This window comes from Monodelphis domestica, chromosome 7 (genome assembly GCF_027887165.1).
Source record: "Monodelphis domestica isolate mMonDom1 chromosome 7, mMonDom1.pri, whole genome shotgun sequence".
Lineage (NCBI taxonomy): Eukaryota > Metazoa > Chordata > Mammalia > Didelphimorphia > Didelphidae > Monodelphis > Monodelphis domestica.
Window position 1 is genome coordinate 234,318,099 of NC_077233.1, and position 20,969 is coordinate 234,339,067.

Genomic DNA, 20,969 nt, shown 5'->3' on the forward strand with positions numbered 1-20,969 from the left:
CTTACAAATTTCTATGTCAAGAGTGGAAGGAAGAATGGAAGATTTACTCTGAAATATGATCTCCCAGGCAACCTTGAATATAGAGCTTTTCTTCTTCTCTTCCTCCTCGTCCTTCTCCTTTTTTAAACTCTTACCTTCTGTCTTAGAATCAATACGAAATCTAATAGGTGCTAAGACAGAAAAGTGGTAAAGGTTGGGCAATTGGGATTATATGACTTGCCCAGGGTCACACAGCAAGGGAGTGTCTGAGGTCAGGTTTGAACCCATCCAAAAAAAAAAAAATCTTTACCTTCTTAGTATCAATTCTAAGACAAGAGTGGCAAGATTAGGCAACTGAAGTTAAGTGACTTATCTAGGGTCACACAACTAGGAAGTGTCTGAAGACAGATTTGAATCCAATATATTTTTTTAACCCTTACCTTCTGTCTTGGAGTCAATACTGTGTATTGGCTCCAAGGCAGAAGAGTGATAAGGGCTAGGCAATGGGGGTTAAGTCACTTGCCCAGGGTCACACAGCCAGGAAGTGGCTGAGGCCAGATTTGAACCTAGGACCTCCCATCTCTAGGCTTGGCTCTCAATCCATTGAGCTATCCAGCTGCCCCCTTGAATTCAATATTTTCTTTAAACCTTTACCTTCTGTCTTAGTATCAATTTCAAGAAAGAAAAGTGGCAAGGGCTACAGATCATCTAGTCCAAGCCCTTTATTTAACTGATGAGGAAATTGAGGCCTTAAAAAGGGAAGGAATGGATTATCCATAATCATATGAAAAAATGTTCCAAATCCCTTTTGATTAGAGAAATGCAAATTTAAACAACTCTGAAGTACCATCTCACACCTATCAGATTGGCCAATATGACAGTAAGGGAAAGTGATAAATGTTGGAGGGGATATGACAAAATTGGGACACTAATGCATTGCTGGTGGAGTTGTGAATCCAACCCTTCTTGATGGCAATTTGGAATTGTGCCCAAAGGACTATAAAAGAATGTATACCTTTTGATCCAGTAATACCACTACTGGGTCTGTATCCTAAAGAGATTTTAAAAAATGGGGAAAAAAATCTGTTTGTACAAAAATATTTATAGCTGGTATTTTTTTTTTTGTGGTGACAAAGAAATGGAAATTAAATGGATGTCCATCAATTAGGGAATGGCTGAACAAATTGTGATATATGATGGTGATGGAATACTATTGTGCTATAAGGAATGATGAACTGCTTGATTTCCTAAAGAACTGGAAAGACCTCCATGGACTGATGCAGAATGAAATGAGCAGAACCAGGAGAGCCTTGTACACAGTAACTACAATATTGTGGAATGATCAACTGTGATTGACTTGGCTACTCTCAGCAATATAATGATCCAGGACAATTCTGAGGGACTTATCACAATGATTCATCTCCAGAGAAAGAACTATTGGAGTAAAAATGCAGGTGGAAGGATGTGATTTTTCAATTTAGTTTATTTGGGCATATGTTTTGGGGTTTTGGTTATATTCACTTAAAAATGAATGAATGGAAAAATTAAATAAATGGAATAAAAAGAGAAGGGAAGCAATTAGTCTACAATTATATTGCTGGCTAGAAGTAGGACTGGAATTAGGATTGGAATCTCCTGAGTTCCAACTAACTAGTTTTCTATTATACTATGACAACTACTAAGTGTTAAGAAATTGTGTGGCTGGGTAGATAAAGGCTCTGCCTTGGAATCAAGAATCTCTAAGTCAATCAGGATTATGTGCCAGGCAATGCACTCAGTGCTAGAAAGAGGATGACAAAAATAAAGCAGTTTCTGCCTTCAAGGAACTTATGTTTTCTTGGGGAAAACAATATGCATGCATAAAAACAAATACACAATCTATTTACAATGTAAATGTATGGTATTTTGGGAGGAGGGAAGATAGATGACTCAGTGGGTAGAGTGCTGAACCAGCAGTAAGGAAGATCTGAGTTCAAATCAGGACTTCAAACACTTACTAGCTGTTTGCCTTTGGGCAAGTCACTAAACCTCTGTTTGCCTAGGAGGAGGAATCTAGGTGATTCAGTGGATAGAGCACTGGGCGTGGAGTCAGGAAGACCTGAATTCAGATGTGACTTCAGACACTTATGAGCTGTGTGAACAAAGGTAAGTCACAACCTCTATTTGCCTTAATCCACTAGAGAGGGGAATGGTAAACCATTCTGGTATTTCTGCCAAAAAAAAAAAATCTCCTGGACAGAATGATCCACAGGGAGAAAGAGATGGACGTAATTGAAGACTGAAGAACTACAACTAGCAGCCAGTTGTGTATAAGTGGTCGCCAAAACTGTATAAGTTAAATTTAGTCTCTAGTAATAAAAGTATTATATTTTATGAGGTTTATTAAAGATTATTAGAAATCAAGGATACAACATAATAAACACGTGCCTAGGGCTGATTAGCCCATTCACATTTTACTTACTACATGTTGCAATTGCCGAGTAGAGGAAAAGAGAGAGGCCAAAGTAGGCGTTACAGCCAGTTTAAATACAAATTGTGATCTCACCCAGGTGGGGACTCAGGTGAGATTATAGGGAATTCTGGGAAGTACCAAGGACTTCTGGGGATTGAAGTCTGGGGTTCAAATCTCCATTTTACAGCTGAAAAAGTCAGGAATAGTTTTGTGCAATAATTGGCACTTGAATTGAGATTGGAAATAATTTAGGAATTCTAAGATAGAAGAGAAGGGAGTGTGGACAGCCCTTGGAGAGGCACAGAACCTGGAAGAGAACCTGTGATGTGTGAAGAAGCCTCTAGTTTGACTGGAATGAAGAGATCATGAAAGAGATCAATATGGTATAGCCTTGGGAAGGTAAGCTAGAGGAAGATTAAAGATGGATACTGAAGGGCAATAAGGTGGCACAATAGAGAGTCAGTCCTTGAGTCAGGAAGACCTGCATTTGAATCTGACCTCAGCCTAGCTTTGTGATTCTGGGCAAGTCACTTACCCTGTCTGCCTATCCCTTGCTGCTCTTCTCTCTTAGAATTGTTACTGAGTTAGAGAATAAGGGTTTTAAAAAAGAAGAATGAATGGAACCCTAAATGCCAAACAGAAGATTTTGTGTTTTATTTGAAGGGTAAATTGGAAAATGTGGGTTCGAGTTCTGCCTCTGACATGTCATGGTTGAGAAATCATGTGCAAGCCATTTAAATCTTTCAATGGTTGAGGCAGTATTCTGACACTCTCAGTTTAAATCAAGTTGCCAGTCTGCATAAGTGGAGTTACGTTGCTACATCAGGAGTCTCCTAGTAATAGTTCTGTTCCTCACAAGTCACTGCTAAGGCAGTATGGACTTGTGGAAAGAGCATTGGTCTTATAGTATGAAGCTCAGTTTTGCCCCTTTCTATCAGGGTGACCTGGGATAAGTTATTAAACCTCCCTGGGCCTCAGTTTCCCTATCTGGAAAGTGGAGACCATCTTTAAGGTCTTGTTTAGCTCTAAGTTTCTGAAATAGTTCTTGCTTTTTTTGTTTTAAGCATTTTTAAGTGTTTCCTGTTAAGGTCAATTCTACATATAGTAAAGATCTTCCAGAGAACTATAATGTGCTAACCTAGAGGGTCCTTATTTGGCTGAGGGGCATAAAGTCTTAAAATAGGACATTGAGTCTAATCTGCAAAAAAAACAACAACAAAAAACAGCCAAGTGTCTTTTTAAATATCTCTAACCATAATGACTGTGATGATGATGATGATGATGATGATGATGATGATGATAGCTAGTATTTACATAGCACTTTAAGGTTTAGGAAGTGCTTTCTACATGATCTCATTTAATCCTATACATGAATACTATTATTATTCCCACTTTAGAGATGAGGACACTGAGGCTAAACAGCCCCATGTCCTTCAGTGAATTCTCATATTTTAAGATCTTTACAGTTCTAAATGCCTTCCGTTTTATACTCTCCAAATTTTCAAGGATTTTCTTAAAATGAGACATTCAGGGCTCAGATGTGATCTGACTCGGGCACAACACTGAGAAAAATCATCTTAGTCCCAGAGGTCACCACTCCATTTATTTATTTATTTATTTTTTGAAGAACCCTTGCCTTCTATCTTAGAATCAATTCTGTGTATTGATTCTGAGGCAGATGGATGATAAGGGAGAGGCAATGAGTGCTAAGTGACTTGCTTAGGAAGGGTCTGAGGGCACATTTGAACCCAGGTCCTCCAGCCTCCCTCCACTTTACATAATGCTGTCTTTTTATTTAGAATTTTTCTTTCCTCCCTCCCTCTCTCCCTCCCTCCCTCCCTCCCTTCCTTCCTTCCATCCTTCCTTTCCTGTCCTTCCTTCCTTCCTTTCCTATCCTTCCTTTCCTATCCTTCCTTTCCTATCCTTCCTTTCCTATCCTTCCTTTCCTATCCTTCCTTCCTTCCTTCCTTCCTTCCTTCCTTCCTTCCTTCCTTCCTTCCTTCCTTCCTTCCTTCCTTCCTTCCTTCCTTCCTCTCTCTCATCTTCCATCTTAGAATTGATACTATATATTGGTTTCAAGGCAGAAGATTGGTAATGGAGCAGAAGGGTAAAAAAGCAGAAGAGAAAGCAATGGGGACCAAGTGACTTGCCCAGGGTCTGAGGCTAACATCACTTGGTTGTATTAGCTCTTCTGGCTGCCATGTCATTCATACCAAACTCAGAGTCCACTTAACCTCCCAATTCATTTTCAGATAAAATATCCAGGATAACAATGTTTTCTCCATATTCGACTTATAAAGCAAACCTTTTCAACCTTCTTAGAAGAACCCTACATTTATCCCCACTTAATTTTAGCTCCTTGGTTTAGGCTGAATGTTTTGGCCTGTCAAGAATTGTTGGGATCTTGAATCTGCCATCGTGGGTGCTCGCTCTCTAATTTTCTATAGCCTAAACTTACTTAGTTCCTTCAACTCGTGCCTGTATGGAATAGTTTCTCTTCTGGCCCACCGTTCGCCGTCTTCCTTCATTTGGGCAATTTATCATTTTAGACAAACAACATCAGGCAGCGCACCTTCTGTTTGGGGACGACACCTACAAGATACTGCCGCTATCCATGCGGCGCACAAGGATGAGCTGAGGTAGCAGAGCTGCAGAAGTGCTAGGCAACCTGGCTGAACAAATCTCTCATGTGGGAGGCTTTGTTTCTCAGCCTTTTGGTCACCTTTTACTGAGTCACCTCCTGCCTTTCTACTTCCACCAATTATCGGTGACCCTTCTGAAATGTGTCACCCAGAGCTGAACATACTATATGGTTAAACCGAGGCAGATTTCAGTACAACAACAACCGTCTCCCCAACTCTGAAGCCCATAGATAAACAAAATGCCTATGTTCTAGATAAAGAAATAGGGGAAACTGTTTCCCGCTCCTCCCTGCTCGAGGATCCCCAACCACGACAGGCAAAGAAGGAGTCAGGAATGCTGAGCTGAGCCTGGTCATCTTTACTCCAGCAGGCTCCCGCTCTTCTCCATTCCATTCAAGATGGTCAAACTTTAAGGAGTTGGGCACCCCAGGCTCTGTCAACCGCGTCATCTCCACCTCCTGAGTTTGGCTCATTCCTTCTGGCATGGGAGAAGTAGTGGTTAGGTAGCACAGATGGGGTGGCAGATGGGAAGCGAAAGCGTAACATAAAGTTACCCAGGATAAAAACTATTCATGTACAAAATTCATATGTTCCTGTGCAGGGAAACTTAATGAAAACAATTGCAAAATGAACCAGTGGCACATGATGGGTAAACTGCCTCTGGCCTGGAAGCTGGCAAACTTGAGAGTGGTAATGGGCCATCTGGGAGTGGGGCCTGCAGGGTTGGAGGAACAGGGATGGCAGGGAAAGAGTGGGATGGAAAGAGACAAACAGACAAATGGGACAGAGGGAAGAAATAGAGATAATGGCAGAGGTCTGAGAAGAAAGAGAAGAGAGCTAAGAGATGTCGAGAGATTCAAAGTCATTTACGAAAGAGAGACAGTGAGAAGGGGAGAGGGAAAGGAATAAGAGAGAGAGAGGGCCAGAGTCAGACAGAGAAAACAGAAACAGAGATTCAGAGATAGAGATGGGGGGGGGGGGAGAGAGACAGAGATAAATAGATAGAGAGACAGACAGACAGAAAGACAAAGAGAGAGAGAGAGAGACAGAGAGAGGAGGGAGAGATAGAAGAAAGAGAAGGAGAGAGAGAAAGAGAGAGAGGAGAGGGAGAGGGGGGAGAGAGAGAGAGAGAGAAAGAAAGAGAGAGAGAGAGAGAGAGGAGGGAGAGATAGAAGAAAGAGAAGGAGAGAGAGAGAGGGAGAGAGAGAGAAAGAGAGAGGAGAGGGAGAGGGGGGAGAGAGAGAGAAAGAGAGGGAGAGGGAGAGAGAGAGAGAGAGAGAGAGAGAGAGAGAGAGAGAGAGAGAGAGAGAGAGAGAGAGAGAGAGAGAGAGAGAGAGAGAGAGAGAGAGAGGGAGAGGGAGAGGGAGAAGGAGACAGAAAGACAGACAGTGGGTGGGCAGTTCTCCTTGATTTTTTAGAACATCATGGCCTTGTTTGTCTGCTCTGAAAACCTTGGAAAGATCTGGAGAATGATTACATACAATGAAAGAGCCTCTATAAAGTGCCATCTCGACCCAGGGTGAGTTCATACTCATTCTGTAATTGGAGTATCACACAGGAACAGGACCGTGTGAAGCTTTAGACCAAAGGCCTACTGCAGAGTCCTCAGAAATCATTTCAAGAGAGGCAGTGGGGGAGCATCTGCCCACATGCTCCTCTCCCCGTGGCTCAGTCGGCATGCTCCTTTCCCCACTAATTGGCCACATTTACAACTTCAGCTCAGGAAATCAACATGGGGTGGCCTTGGGTAGCCTTCCTGCCTCCATTAGTCGAGGGCAGATTAGGCTGATTCAGGGGCCAGGCATCTATTCCCACTAAGTCTTTGGCCTAGTTCTTAGAACCAGAATCCTCACCCGCCCTTTCCCAGCCACAGGCTCCCGTGGAATCCTCTGTGCCACGTTCAGGGACTCCGAGGCTCCCAGTGGGGATTGAGGTCTATTTCTCCCTCTTAAAGAGAGAGAAAAGATGAGCTATGCCTAAAGGCTGGACTTAGAAGCAGGCGTGCCATTCCCTAACAGCAGCTCAGGACTGCAAAGCTGGGGGGTCTACAGAGAGCCAGGGGACCACTCACTGGCGCCATGATACTTTAGAGGCGATACTCGTTGGTTGGGACAAGTGTGCATTAATTGCTTTTGCAGGTATTTGTTCTTAGACCATACTACTTTGCTTTCTGGCATAGAATGTAAATACCTTGAGGGGAGGGATATTTAATGTTTGTCTTTGCCCCTCCAGGAGTCTAATATAGTACCTAATGGGTAGTAGGTATGTAGTCAGTTCTTCCTCATTGATTGAGAGAACTCAGGCCAACAGCTGCTACACCTAAGGGTTGTTTTTTCATGTTTCTGAGCTCAATACCTAAAGAGGGGGGTTCAAGGGGCAGGTTAAACTCAGTCTTAGAAATAAGTGCCAACCAAAAAAAAAAAACCAAAAATGGTCTATTTCCCATTATACTGAGAGCCAAATAAAGCAGAAGTCATCCTTTCCTCCTTATTTGCCATTGAAGTTTCAGACATTGCAAGACATGAGGCTGTCTGACAGATCCCAAATACAAGATGAATGTGCTTAAAATTAATAAATTATTCATACTTCTTGCTCCCCATCATACCACATATACTTCATTGACCTACTAGTTGTTAAATGAACAAGATACCTCATCTCTCAGCTCTGGGCATTTTCGCTGGCTATCTACCATGCTTCGAATGCTCTCCATCCTCATCCCTCTCTCTTGGTTTCCTTCAAGTCCCATCTAAAATCCCATCTTCTATAATAAGTCTTTGTGGAGGGGCAGCTGGATAGCTCAGTGGATTGAGAGCCAGGCCTAGAGATGGGAGGTCCTGGGTTCAAATCTGGCCTCAGACACTTCCCAGCTGTGTGACCCTGGGCAAGTCACTTGACCCCCATTGCCTAGCCCTTACCACTCTTCTGCCTTGGAATCAATATACAATATTGATTCCAAGAGGGAAGGTAAGGGTTTAAAAACTTTTTTTTTTAAAGAAGTCTTTGTTGAATTGTCTTAATGCTAATCCCTTCCATTTCCAGTTTATCCTGAATACAGATTGTCCACAGTTGTTTGCACATTGTCACCTCTATCAAACTGGGAGCTCCTTGAAGGCAGAGGCTTCCCTTTGTCTTTCTCTGAATCCCTTGTGTTTAGCATAGATCCTGCCTGATATGTTAATAAATACTTACTGACTTTTTAAATAAGTGCCAACAACAAAAGCTCAGGAATACATAGAAGAACACATGGTAAAAACTATCACTTCTAGTTTTTAATATGTATATTAAAAAACAACTCCTATAGTCCTTGTATCTATATTTCCTTGGAACGCCATCTCAAATTTGGTTATACCCATGTCACATCTTGATAAATAAGATGGAATAGATTTCCCTTTTTCTCTCAACAGACCAGAACAGAAAAGTGCATTTCTCCTTTTAACTTTTTTTTTTTCCTGACAGATCAGGAAAGAAGAGAAAGTCAAAATCTGAACTTCCCTTGATAGGAAACTTTTTTTCAAAATGTTTCCCACTGAATTTTTCTGTTATTTTAAATGGGATGATCTACTTTGATACAGAGAAGAAAGTCTCACTGATGGGTAGGGCTTAGCCCCAATTAAAAAAAAAAGCAGGCAATGGTGAAGTCTGTGGTCCAGTAAGGTCCTAACTCACAGGGCAAAGATAATCTATGTGGGGAATGCTAGGAACTAAAGACATGAAATCACCCATAGCAGTCTTGTTGATGAAGTTTGAGGGAGATTAGGAGTAAAAAGAAAAGGGGACACTCTATGAAACTTACATATTTTTTAAAAAAGAGGTTCTCCTAGGTCTGAATGGGGTTTGGTATGATCCTTCTTGAAGGAGGATGGGAACAAGTGCTATATAGCATCCTGAGGTTGGAATTGTTTATCTATAATGGGAAATTACATGCCATTGTGTGATTCACTCTTGTTCTAGCTTCATTTGAAAGGTTTTATTTCTGGTATGGAGATAATCCAGTGGTAACTAAAGATTAACATGTAGCACCTCACTTTGGGAGAACATCTTTAGTGGAATATAAATATTTGGCTTCCCCCTTAATAAACAAAAGGAGAGGAGGGAGGGAGGGAGAGGGAGTGGAAGAGAGAGAGAGAGAGAGAGAGAGATAGAGAGAGAGAGAGAGAGAGAGAGAGAGAGAGAGAGAGAGAGAGAGAGAGAGAGAGAGAGAGAAAGAGAAACCACTACAATAGGTTGGCCTCTGCCCCTGGGATAGTCATCTATTCATCTACCTTTCTTTCCACTAATTCACTTATCTACCTCATCCACCTTCCTTCCATCCATTCATTCATCCATCCATCCATCCATCCATCCATCCATCCATCCATCCATCCATCCATCCATAAACATACCTGATAGGATAGTCAGCAGCACTGAGGTTGATGAAGAAGTCCCATGGCCAGTCTGTCATCTCCATCAAGTCTCTCATACTCTGGAGGTAGGTGGACAAGAGACTAGCACCTCCCCAGATGGTGGCCATTCTCCAGGAGGTCACACGCACATTTTGGTACTGGCCAGCAAACTGGAGCACTTGTCTATGCAGATAATTGGATCTCTTTTCCAAGAAGAAAAAGAGAATGATTCAGTAGCATGTAAAACACATTGATATGACTCCTACCCCCCTTCCATTTCTTTCTATGGCATTGGATTTCCAAAAATATGATTTTTTTTCTAATCAAGGAATTCCAGTTTAGAATCTTTAATGAGGTTAAACTGTAATTATCCCCCAAGATGGAAAGAATCTAGAATGAAATGTGGGAATTTATTTACTAAATAGATGATGGCTATCCTGGAGTCTTTAGTCTTACCACCCTTCTCAATGTCTGCTAAGAAGCAGGTCCCATCAGAGCAGGTTATTTTGACTATTCCAACCACTCCTTTTATTTCTCGTCTTCTTATAATGCCAGTTTCAAACATACATGACCTAGCTATATATTTCCACAAACCATGAGGCAAAGAAGCATATAAGCAAAACAAACAAAAGACATTTTAAAGATCCTCTTTCTCAGTATTTCATGGGATCTCCATTAGAGGCCAAATGCTACAGATGGAGAAGGGAGAGTGGTTTTTCCTGTGGACAACCTTCATGAGGGGAGGACAAAGTAAGTGATGGATAGGGTGTCAGAGACAGATAGATTGGCAGATGGTGAAACAGAAAATGTGTAACAGGTGATGTATTACCTTGTCAACATGGATATAATAAAAATGGTCCTTATGGTAAATAGCCTTAAACATGCGCTGGAGTTGCCGAGATGCCCGGCCATGTACTACCAAAACAAAGACGATCCTGACAGGGTTGGCAGGCATGTACTCCACAGAGTCCTCATCCCACCGCACATTATTGTTGGCTTTACCTGCAGAGAAATCCAAGAGATCACAGATGTGAAAATGTCCTCAGGGCTATAAAAATCTGGGGTTCGATCAAGGATTTTCTTCCATTAGACCATCTGGTCAAGAATATTTGATTTAGAAGTGAATTTATAAGTCACCTAGGTCAAGCAATACATTATAATAGATTGAAGATAGGACTTGAACCAGGGGAGGTAGCTTCCAGTCTGATTTCTTTGTTGTTGTTGTTGTCATTTTAAAGATTTTTATTTTTATTTCCAAATTCTATCTCTTTCCCCTTACCAACTGAGAAGGCAAGAAATCCAGTATGCAATGTAAATATGAAGTCATACAAAATGTTTTCCTATTAGCCATGTTGTAAGAAAAAAAAACAAGAAAAATAATGGAAGTAAAAGAAAATACACTTCAATTTATATTCAATCATTTTTTTCTCTGGAGGTGGATAACATTTTTCATCATGGGTCCTTTGGAATTGTCTTGGATCATTCAATTGTCTTGATCAGAATAACTAAGTTTTTCGTAGTTGATCATCATTACAATATTCCTATTATTGCATACCATGTTCTTAGTTCTGCTCCCTTCATTTAGTATCAACTTATACAAGTCTTTCTAGATTTTTATGAAATCCTCCCCTTTGTCATTTCTAATAGCACAAATAGTATTTTGCTGTTTGGTCATTTTTCAGTTGCTTCTAACTCTTTCCGAGTGTTTTGGGGTGGTTTTCTTGGCAAATATTCTGGAGTATTTTGCCATATCATTCTCTAGCTTATTTTACAGGGGAAGAAACTGAGGCAAGCAGGGATAAGTGACTTGCCCAGGGTCACACAACTAGTGTCTGAGACCATATTTAAACACAATGTAAGTCTTCCTCACTTCAGTTCTGGAACTCTATCCACCGTGCCACCTAGCTACTCCCTAATAGTATTCTATCACAATCATATAATGCAACTTTTCCCCCACTCTATGATTCCCTTCAATTTCCAATTCTGACCACCACAGAAAGAGCTGTTTAAAATTTTTTTTTGTACATATAGACATTTTTTCTTTTTTTATGGAATATATACTCAGTAGTGGTATTTCTAGGTCAAAATGGATGCACAGTTTTATAGTCCTTTGGGTGTAGTTCCTAATTGTTCTCTAGAATAGCTGGACCAGTTCACTACTTCAATAGTGCATTAGTGTCTCTATTTTCCGCAGCTCCTCTAGCATTTGTCATTTTTCATTTTCTTTAATGTTAGCCAATATGATGGATATGAGGTGGTGCTTCAGAGTTGTTTTAATTTGCATTTCTCTATCCAGTTCCAGGTCTGCCACTTACTACTTCTGTGTGGCTTTGGAGAGCTAATTTTAATGTACTAGATTTTAATTTCCTCATCTGTAAAATAAAAGTGTTGGGCTAGATGATTTCTAGTTTCCTTAGACCTATTGATTTCTATGATTCTATGAAATGTCCTAGATCAGCATGAAAACTCAAAATAGTACCCCCCAACTCTTCATCTTCACAAAGTTCAGTGATGGCACCTCTGATTGAAAAGTACCATATTTGCTCAATTCCCACTATTCCCACTGCTTAGCCTGGTTTTCATTGAGTCCAATCTACTATCTTCCAGGTCCTAGGATAGTAGGGCTCCCACATCTTTGAAGCTTCTGAACTTTTGCTCAGATTGTCTGTACTGTCTATCCTGTCATAAATAATTTTCTTTGGTTTGGTTAAAAGTAGATTTGGGTTATTGGGAAAGCAGGCAGTAGTTGCCTCATTACACTTACCTTCTTTTTAAATTAATAGCAGACAAACAACAGGCTCCATGACACTTAAATAACTAAAGTAGTAAAAATCACATTTTCCACTGATATATATTTTCTAAATGGTGGCAATTTTTGCCATTTTTAATTGAGTCCAAAGTCCCTCCATCACCTGATAAAATTGTCCATTGTTAACATTATTAGGTTTCTTAGAGAAATTCAATTTCTTAATTGATAGGTTTTAGACCCTCAAAGAAGACTACTATTCTTGCATTTAAGCATTATGGGTCAAATTCAATTCATGTTGAACAAATGAGCAAATAACTATTCCATGCAAAGCAATATGCTTGATACCAATAAAAAGACAGCACTGTCTACCTTCCAGTAGATTATGATCTAATATAATAATGGCAGTAAGTATCCAGTCTAATCTGATGGGAATTTACTAGGTATCTGCTGATCTTTTGCCTCTTTTTATGTCACCCTCCTCCAATTTAGTACAGTGCCTGACATATGGAAAGTGTTTAATATGATTGGGGTTTTTTTTTTTAATGGAATGTAGAATCTTTTTTTAAATTTTAATTCAATTTTAACTTTTTAAACCAATTATCTGTAAACAAATTTCCACTCAAGTTTTTCCAAGTTATATAATCAAACTTATCTCCTTCCCTCCCTTCCCTTCCCCCTCCCAGTGTTAGCAGGCGATTTGTTCTGGGTTATACATGTATTAACATGTACAACATTTTGACATATTTATTAAACAATTGAAAAACTGTATGCTTTCATGTGCATTCTGACTCCAACAGATTTTTCTCTGGATGTGTATAGCATTCTTCGGCCAAGTCCCTCTGAATTTGTATTGCTGAGAGTGTCTAAGTCTACCACAGCTGATCAGTCCACAATATTGCTGTTACTGCGGACAGTGTCTCCTGGATCTGTTTATTTCACTCTGCATCAATTCCTGGAGGTCGTTCCAGTTCACATAGAAATCAAGCAGTTCATCATTCCTCATAGCACAGTAGCATACCATCACCATCATATACCACTACTTGTTCGGCCATTCCCCAATTGATGGACACCCTATTTCTTTCTTTCTTTGCCACCAACAATACATATTTTTGCACAAGTAGGACCTCTCTCCTTTTCTTTGATCTCTTTCAGAAAGTATGGGGAGTTTTTACATTCATCCTGCCTCCCCCTAAGGGTCTACTAAGAAGAAGAACTCTTGGTTCTCTTGATTCAGGATAATTGGAACACTTCCATTGTACCGCTTATTTACTGACTTCTTATAATAATGTCAATTCAGTTACATATGGAAATATTACAGTCACTATTTTTGGGGATTTGACTGCTGTAGGGAGTTTTCTGTGAGGACACTCCTCTAATAAAAATCAGCTCCCTCTGTAAGTCTTTGACAGTTGTCAGGGGTGGGGGTGGGGTTGGGATGTGGGTACTGAGATGTTTAAATGACTTGCTCAGGGTCACACAGATAGACTATGTCAGGAGCAAGCCTTTAACTCATATCTTCCTCATACTAAAGCATTTTTTCTTTCCACTATACCATGCTATCAATTGGGTTCTTGGAATTTAAAAATTAAAAAAAAAAAACCCAACCCAAAAGTCCCTCTGGAACAGCTAGTTTTCTAACATATACACAGGTAAATATATCTATGACAATTTGAGAAGAGAGATAGTTCACAACTACCATGATCAGGAAAAGCTTGCTATTTCTTGACAAATGAACTGAGGTTTCAAGGAAGCTTAGGGATGTTTGAATAGGCAGAGGTGGATAAGGAGTGCCTTCCAGGCACACAAGACAACCCCTATAAGGGACATGGACAGGAGATTGAATTGAGGGAAAGCTACAAGTCAAAGTTTTCTTCTGGGAATGGGGAATGTGCTCAGGGAAACCAAATATGGCCAAATCGGTAGAACAGTGATCTCAGGTTAAAAATAAAACTAACACTACCCTGGGATTATCCAGTCTAGGGAGTAGTGGCAGTAATGTCAGACTGAAAAAAAAAAATCCAAACCCAAACAAACAAACAAAAAACAAACAATAACCAAAAAAGTCAGTTTAGGGCATGCCATTTCAGAAGAAAAAAAAGAAGAAAGAGAAAAGATAATATGGAAAGAGAGAGAAACAGACAGAGACAGAGGTAGGGGAATTAGGGGTGGGAGAGAGAAAGAATAGAGAAAGAGGGGAGAGAGAGAAAAGAAGGGAGGGGGAAGAGAGGAGGGAAAAGAGAGAGACAAAGGACAGAAAGAGAGAGGGGGAAATAGGGGTGAGAGAAAGAGGAGGGAGAGAGAAAAGGGGAGGGTGGAGAGAGAGAGAGAGAGAGAGAGAGAGAGAGAGAGAGAGAGAGAGAGAGAGAGAGAGTCAGAGTCAGAGACAGAAACAGAGCAGGACAGGCAAGTGGATTACCATAAGAAAAAAGTCACATAGAGGTGGTGGGTGGGAGTGGGAGATGGCAAGGATCCAGTCTCCTTCCTTTTAGAAACCAAACACAAACTCATTTCCTGAGGATGTGCCCAAGGCTTGTTGTAGTTGTAACTAAAGTGTCCTAAATTACTCCCTTTATTTACATGCCACATTCTGACTTCTGGGTCCCACTAGACCCAAGTTAGCCTCTCTGCCCTCTATCTTACAGCCTGAACCACAGCATGGGCAAGAGGCAGTATGGTGTGCAGCCCCATCCTCCATGGAGAGAGGGGATGAGATTCAGACACTATCATTTCCCAGCTTTGCTGTCAATGGTAATTTTTCTATTTTTGATCCAGGGTCCCAGTCACAGTAACAACCTTTCCCAGAAGCTGCACTAAAGCTGAGGAGTTTAAAGTGATGCTTAACCTCAAAGGAAGGGGGGCTAGATAGAGAGGCAGCTGCATTAGGCTTGCCTGTGCTCATGTGTTTGCTTCCACACACCCACAAGGACTCTGCAGGCTCTCCTTGGAAATTTCTTCATGAGATAGGAGGAATGAAGTCCTGAAAAGCACAGGATCTCACCAGCATCTTACAAAACTTTCCTGAGACATCTAATGTGTAAAATGGGGAGAATTAACTTGGGAAAAGAAGAAATAAATGACTCAGCTGCAATCTTTAGCTTTGGGCTATATCCATGCTAGACATTATTATTCCTTAACATAATAATAGGTAACATATATCTGTATATACATACATACATATATATATGTATACATATATATATATATATCCATTCCTTACAATTTTCCAGGCCGTGTGTTCAGCACTCTATGATTATTAAATTTAATTTTATTTTTATAATATTGGGAGGTAGATACAATTATGAATCCCATTTTACAGCCGAGGAAACTGAGGCAGACAAAGGCTGTAACTTGCCAAGGGTCAAATAGCTGTTGTTTGAGGCTAGATTTGAATTTAGGTCTTCCTGACTTTGGTTCTACCACTTGATTCACAGCACCACCAGCTGCCTCTATTGGACTAGGAGGGGGACAATTTGGGTTGGAATTCCAGTTTTGGACAAGTTGCTTCACCTCTCTCTGACTCAATTTTCTCAACTGTAAAATGAAAGGAGTATTAGGTCAAATGATCTTGATGGATCCTTCAAGTTCTAATATTCTATGCCTCTCTATGGTTGCTTCCCTTCTTTCATCCCAGGCAAATGACTCTCTATATTAATAAGCACACTCATATCAGTATTCCATGATTTAGTTTGGCAAAGTGCTTTCTTCAAAATAGCCCTGGGAGGCAAATTGAGTAGGTTTTCGGTTAGGGAAACTGAGGTCTGCTCAACTTACCTAACTGGCCTTGGAGCCAGGATGTGCTGTAGTCAGAGACTGCCTTTTTCTGAGCACCAGAAGCTTTTTCTGAAGTGCCTGTCAAATGCCCAATTAACCCCAGGGAACTGTTGCTGCTGTTAAACCAATTCTGTCAGGTCATTTTCAGTTTGATTTAATGAGAAAGGTGGGGGTAAGATGGGGTGGGTAGAGTATATTAAGCAAAATTAAGCTGCTGGTGGAGGAAGAGAAAAGATGTAATTTTTTAGTTTTTGAGAAAGATATGAGAAAATCGGCCTGAGCCAGCAAGATCGAGGTAACCCAGTCTACTCCAAGCGAGTCCAAAAAGCCTTGTGAATTTCTCGAAGATGTCCACTGCCTTGTCTCATAGTCACTAATCTCCACAGAGTCGGATCAATCTGGCTATGATGCTTTGTAGTTATCACATTCTCATTCTGCTGATGCTGGGCACATAACATTTAAATATTCCACTGGGCTTCCAGAGAAATCCCACTCGGCTACTTAATCAGAGGCCACTGACCTGTGCACAAAATGTTGCTAAACATTACATACCCTTATGACCCAGGAATACAACTGCCAGAGCAGGAGGAGTCAAAGAACGAAGAAAAGCTACGGTGCATACAAAAATATTTCTATTAGTCTCTTTTTTTTGTGGTGGTAAAAATTGCAAACTAAAGGGATGCCTATCAACTGAGGAATGGATAATTAAGAAATGTGATAAGCAAGAGAGTGTTGGAGTTCTAGAATTCTGTAAGAAATAGGAAATATGATTTCAAAGAGACATGGGAAGATTTCTGTGAACTGATATAGAAGGAAGTGAGCAGAATCAGACCCATTTGTACCACAACATCAATATTGTAGAAATGAACAATTTTGAAGACTGACAAAGTAAAGAATGCATAAGTAGAACTAAGAAAACAATTTATACAATAAGGCTGGAAAGGCAAATAGTTTGGAAAGCTATAAGAACTCTTAAAAAAAATAACTCTTACCTTCTGTCTTAGAATTGATACTATGTATTGCTTCCAAGGCAGAAGAGTGGTAAGGGGTAGGTAATGGGGGTTAAGTGACTTGCCCAGGGCCACACAGCTGGGAAGTGTCTGAGGCTAGATTTGAACCAAGGACCCTCCATCTCTGGGTGTGGCTCTCAATTCACTGAGCCAACTAGCTGCCCTCATAAGAACTCTTGATAGATACAATGCCAATCCTTGATTCTAAAGGATCAATGATGAAACATGTTACTCATTCCTTGAAACAAAGATGACAGATTTAAGATGCAGAATGAGATTATATTTTTGTATACAGCCAATGAGCAAATATTTTATTTTTTTGCTTGACTATGTGTAATTTTTAAAGGAAATTCATTTTTTCTCCATTTCCCCAATGGAATGAGTAGTAGAAAATAGAAGGAATAAATTTATGGCAAATAAAAAAAATTAATGCAGCGGGGCAGTGCAGTTGTGTAATGTTGCATTCATTTTTAGATGAGGTAATTATTGTTAGTTTTGTTTAATTATTTTACTTTGTTACAGGAGACCTCTCAGAAATTTGGGGGAGGGCAGAGGGAAAATTGTAAATGTTTGCAATGTAAAAACAAAATCAATAAAACTTTTTTGGGGCTATTACTACTCCTAAAGTTAGAGAAATCTGGCCAACTCTTAGGACAGTAATACGTATTTCCAGGGTGGTTTGAAAGATATATTATTCAAAAGAGATGTGTATACTGCAGAAAGCCTGTATGCAATCTCTTGCTCCTTACATGCCATAGTCTATTTATTTAGCCTTCCAAATCTGCTTTGATACCCTACCCTGAAGATCACAGGGTCTCTACATTTGACTTATGACCGAAACCTTCTCTTTTTTCCATTTTATCCCACTCCATCCATTAGATGTGGAAGTTCCCTGAGAGGAACTATCTTGGTTTTTTACCTGTTTTTATTTCTATCATGTAACATGTATAATGTAGAAAAAAAATTCTTTTTTTCTCTTTCCTACTTTCTTTCTCTTCCTTCTATCTTTTCTTCCTCTTCTTTTCTCTTTCCTGCCTTCATTCCTTTATTCCCTCGTTTCTTCCTTCCTCTTTTTAAAACTCCTGAAACCCAAAATTTCAGCAGGTCATAGCTTCTGAAATGCTGGGGACAATATGGTGGCATAAAGAGAGAAGCCTTGGGAATTTCCCATACAGTTTCCTCAACTGTTTTGTGGTTCTATGGGAGATTGTGGTTGTTCTTAATATTGATGGTCTAGTTGTGGGGGTGGGAGCAGGGCCAACATTGAGAGGCAGTATGAGTTTGAAGTCAGAAAATGTGGGTCCAGATTCCAATCCTGCTATTAATTACCTGTGTGACTTTGGACAAGTCCCTTTACTTCTCAGGTTCCTCCTCTCTGCTAAGAGGCAGCCAGGCTAGATGATTTCTAATGTCTACCCTAGCTCTAAATCCTATGATGTCTCTTATCAAATCATATCGAGACTTTTCAATAGGCCAGTTGTTCTCAAAATGTAGTCTAGGGACTTTCTAGAGATCCCCAAGACCCTTTCAGGGGTTCTGTGAAGTCAAAACTATTTCTGTAATAAAATTCAGACATTTTAATTTCTAATATAATCAATGTCAATAGATTTAACTCACATAAACAAAAAGCCTCCTTGGGGTCCTCAATAAATTTTAAGAACACAAAGGGATGCTGAGGCCAAAAAGTTTGAGAAATGCTGGTATAGGCTCAGTTAAATTTCAGTGGTGTGGTTTGGACCTTGATGTATCCAAATCCATGTTAAAAATGATCCATGGTACAATAAGACTCTACTTAACTAACCACACAGATTAAACTTAAGGAACTGTGGCCATAGTATTTATGATGACTGTAGTCAGTCCTAAAAACAGCCCTGGGTGGCTTCTGGAAAGAAATATTTTAGGGTGGGCGCAGGGAGATAAATACTGATTTATGTATAATATTTCAATGCCTTCCAGGCAGCTGGGATCTGTTTTCAAGTTTGGGCTTCCTAGCCTCACCCACATAGTAAGTTTTCTTCCTTTTGTGAGTTGCCCTCCAAAGTAAACAAGGCTCTCTCACATTTGACCAATGAATGAATCAATCAACAGGCATTTATAAAGCATTTACTATGTGCCAGACATTGTGGTAAGTGCTGTGGGAGTAAAGAAAGACAGAAATATGGTCCATGCCTTCAAGTAGCTCACATTTGAATACAAGATATATACAGAGTGGATGGAAGGTAAATCTAGAAGATACTAACAGCTATGGAACAGGGAAAGAACTCCTGCAGAAGGTGGGATTTGAGAGGAGCTGAGTTTGGAAGTAATCGAGGGAAGGAAGCTAAGAAGGCATTCCTGGGCATAGAGAAACTGTCTGGGAAAAGGTCTTAGAGAAGCGGAGTTATGAGTGAGGAAAAGCAAACAGAGCAGAGCAGAGCTAGATCATAGGGAAGGGAAGCAAAGTTCGAGATGATTAGAAAGGTAGGAGACCATAAAAGGCTTTAAATGACAGAAGACTTTATTTTCTTACCCTGCAAAACAGTGTAATTTTATTTTATTTTTAAGAGACATTTTATTTTCCAAATTACATGTAATAACAATCTTCCACATGTCTTCTGAAGTTATAAGATCCAAATTGTCTCCCTCTCTCCCTTCCTTCTCCCTTTCTGGAGATGGTAAGCAATTTGATCTGGGTTATACATGTATTATCATGCAAAACATATTTCTATGATATCCATTACTGTAAGAAAATACTCATATAAAACCAAAGCCCAAAATAAAAACACAAACTAAAGTGAAAAATAGTGTGCTTTGATCTGCATTCCAATTCCACAAGTTCTTTTTCTGGAGGTGAATAGCATTCTCTGACCCAAGTCCTTCAGAAGAGGCAGAGGACTTCAGAATTGATCCTGGATGTAACAGGGAGCTATTGAGGGGGTGGTATGATCAGACCTGGAAACCAAGGCAGATATGAATACTTCCTAATGCCATGGAGACACTTCACCGTCATTATGACCAAGGCTGGATTTTACAAGCAGGATACTGTCTATAGAGGGACAGCCAATAGATTCAAGAAGAAATATCCTTCTGCCATGCATCCCCCTCTGTCCCATCCACCTCAAATCCTAAATTCTACTACTGAACAGTTACTCCTTTTGGTTTTGCAGGCTCTTCAATATTCAAAATAGAAATAAAAATGAGGAAAAGAAATGAAGTCTAAGGATCCTGACTCAGATTCTGTTTATCTTCATTCTCAACTGTCCTTGGGCAAGTTACCTGATACCTCAGTTGCCTCTGTAAAATAAAGGGGCTGGATTAGATGGGTTCTAAGGCTTCTGTCTATCTCTAATTGCTTCAGTCCTAGGAAATAAAAGATTCTTTTTTTAAGGTTAATTGATGCTAAAGGCAGGGGTCCTAGGGAATGGCATATAGATAGGTCAAGGGAGCTCAAAAAAGAGAAAGAAGAATACTACAAGGTGGACAAGGTTTGTAAGGTGGTTTAATTTTGGTTGGGGTCAGTCTACAGAGTTCCTAATTGATGTATACGCATAAGAGACACATAGATGAGGCCAATGGCTGTCCCAACTTTGAGGAGTTGGTCACTAGACAAGAATCATTAAATGTTTTGGGTGATAATGCCACTCAGAAGACCATAGCTTGGTTAGAGTTCTGAAGTTGCTTTTCCAAAGAAAAGGAAAGGAACACATATCAGAAGCTTATTATTTAGGAGCAGCTAGGTAGTATAATGAATAGTGTCAACCCTGGAGTCAGGAGGACCTGATCTCAGATACTTCCTGCCTGTGTGACCCTGGGCAAGTCATTTAACCACTATTGCCTAGCCCATGCTGTTCTTTTGTCTTAGAATTGATACTAAGAGAGAAGGAAAGGGTTAAAAAAAAAGTCTATCTGTATCATTACTTAACAGATAAAAGATATCTAGATCCCTTTTCTTAATCACTGCCTTGTGGTGAAGGGGTCCAATATGAGCTATGCCATACAGGTTTA

General features: G+C 40.1%; 1 protein-coding gene across 1 annotated transcript in view; it reads right to left on the reverse strand.

The window, feature by feature from the left end:
• XYLT1 (xylosyltransferase 1) overlaps positions 1-20,969 on the reverse strand; it is a 423,706-nt gene that overhangs the window by 122,484 nt on the left and 280,253 nt on the right. The window contains exons 4-5 of the mRNA XM_001365940.3: positions 10,285-10,457; positions 9,456-9,658 (exon numbers count right to left, since the gene is read on the reverse strand). Of these exons, the coding sequence (XP_001365977.2) occupies positions 9,456-9,658; positions 10,285-10,457 (376 nt within the window). The remainder of the gene's footprint in view (positions 1-9,455; positions 9,659-10,284; positions 10,458-20,969) is intronic.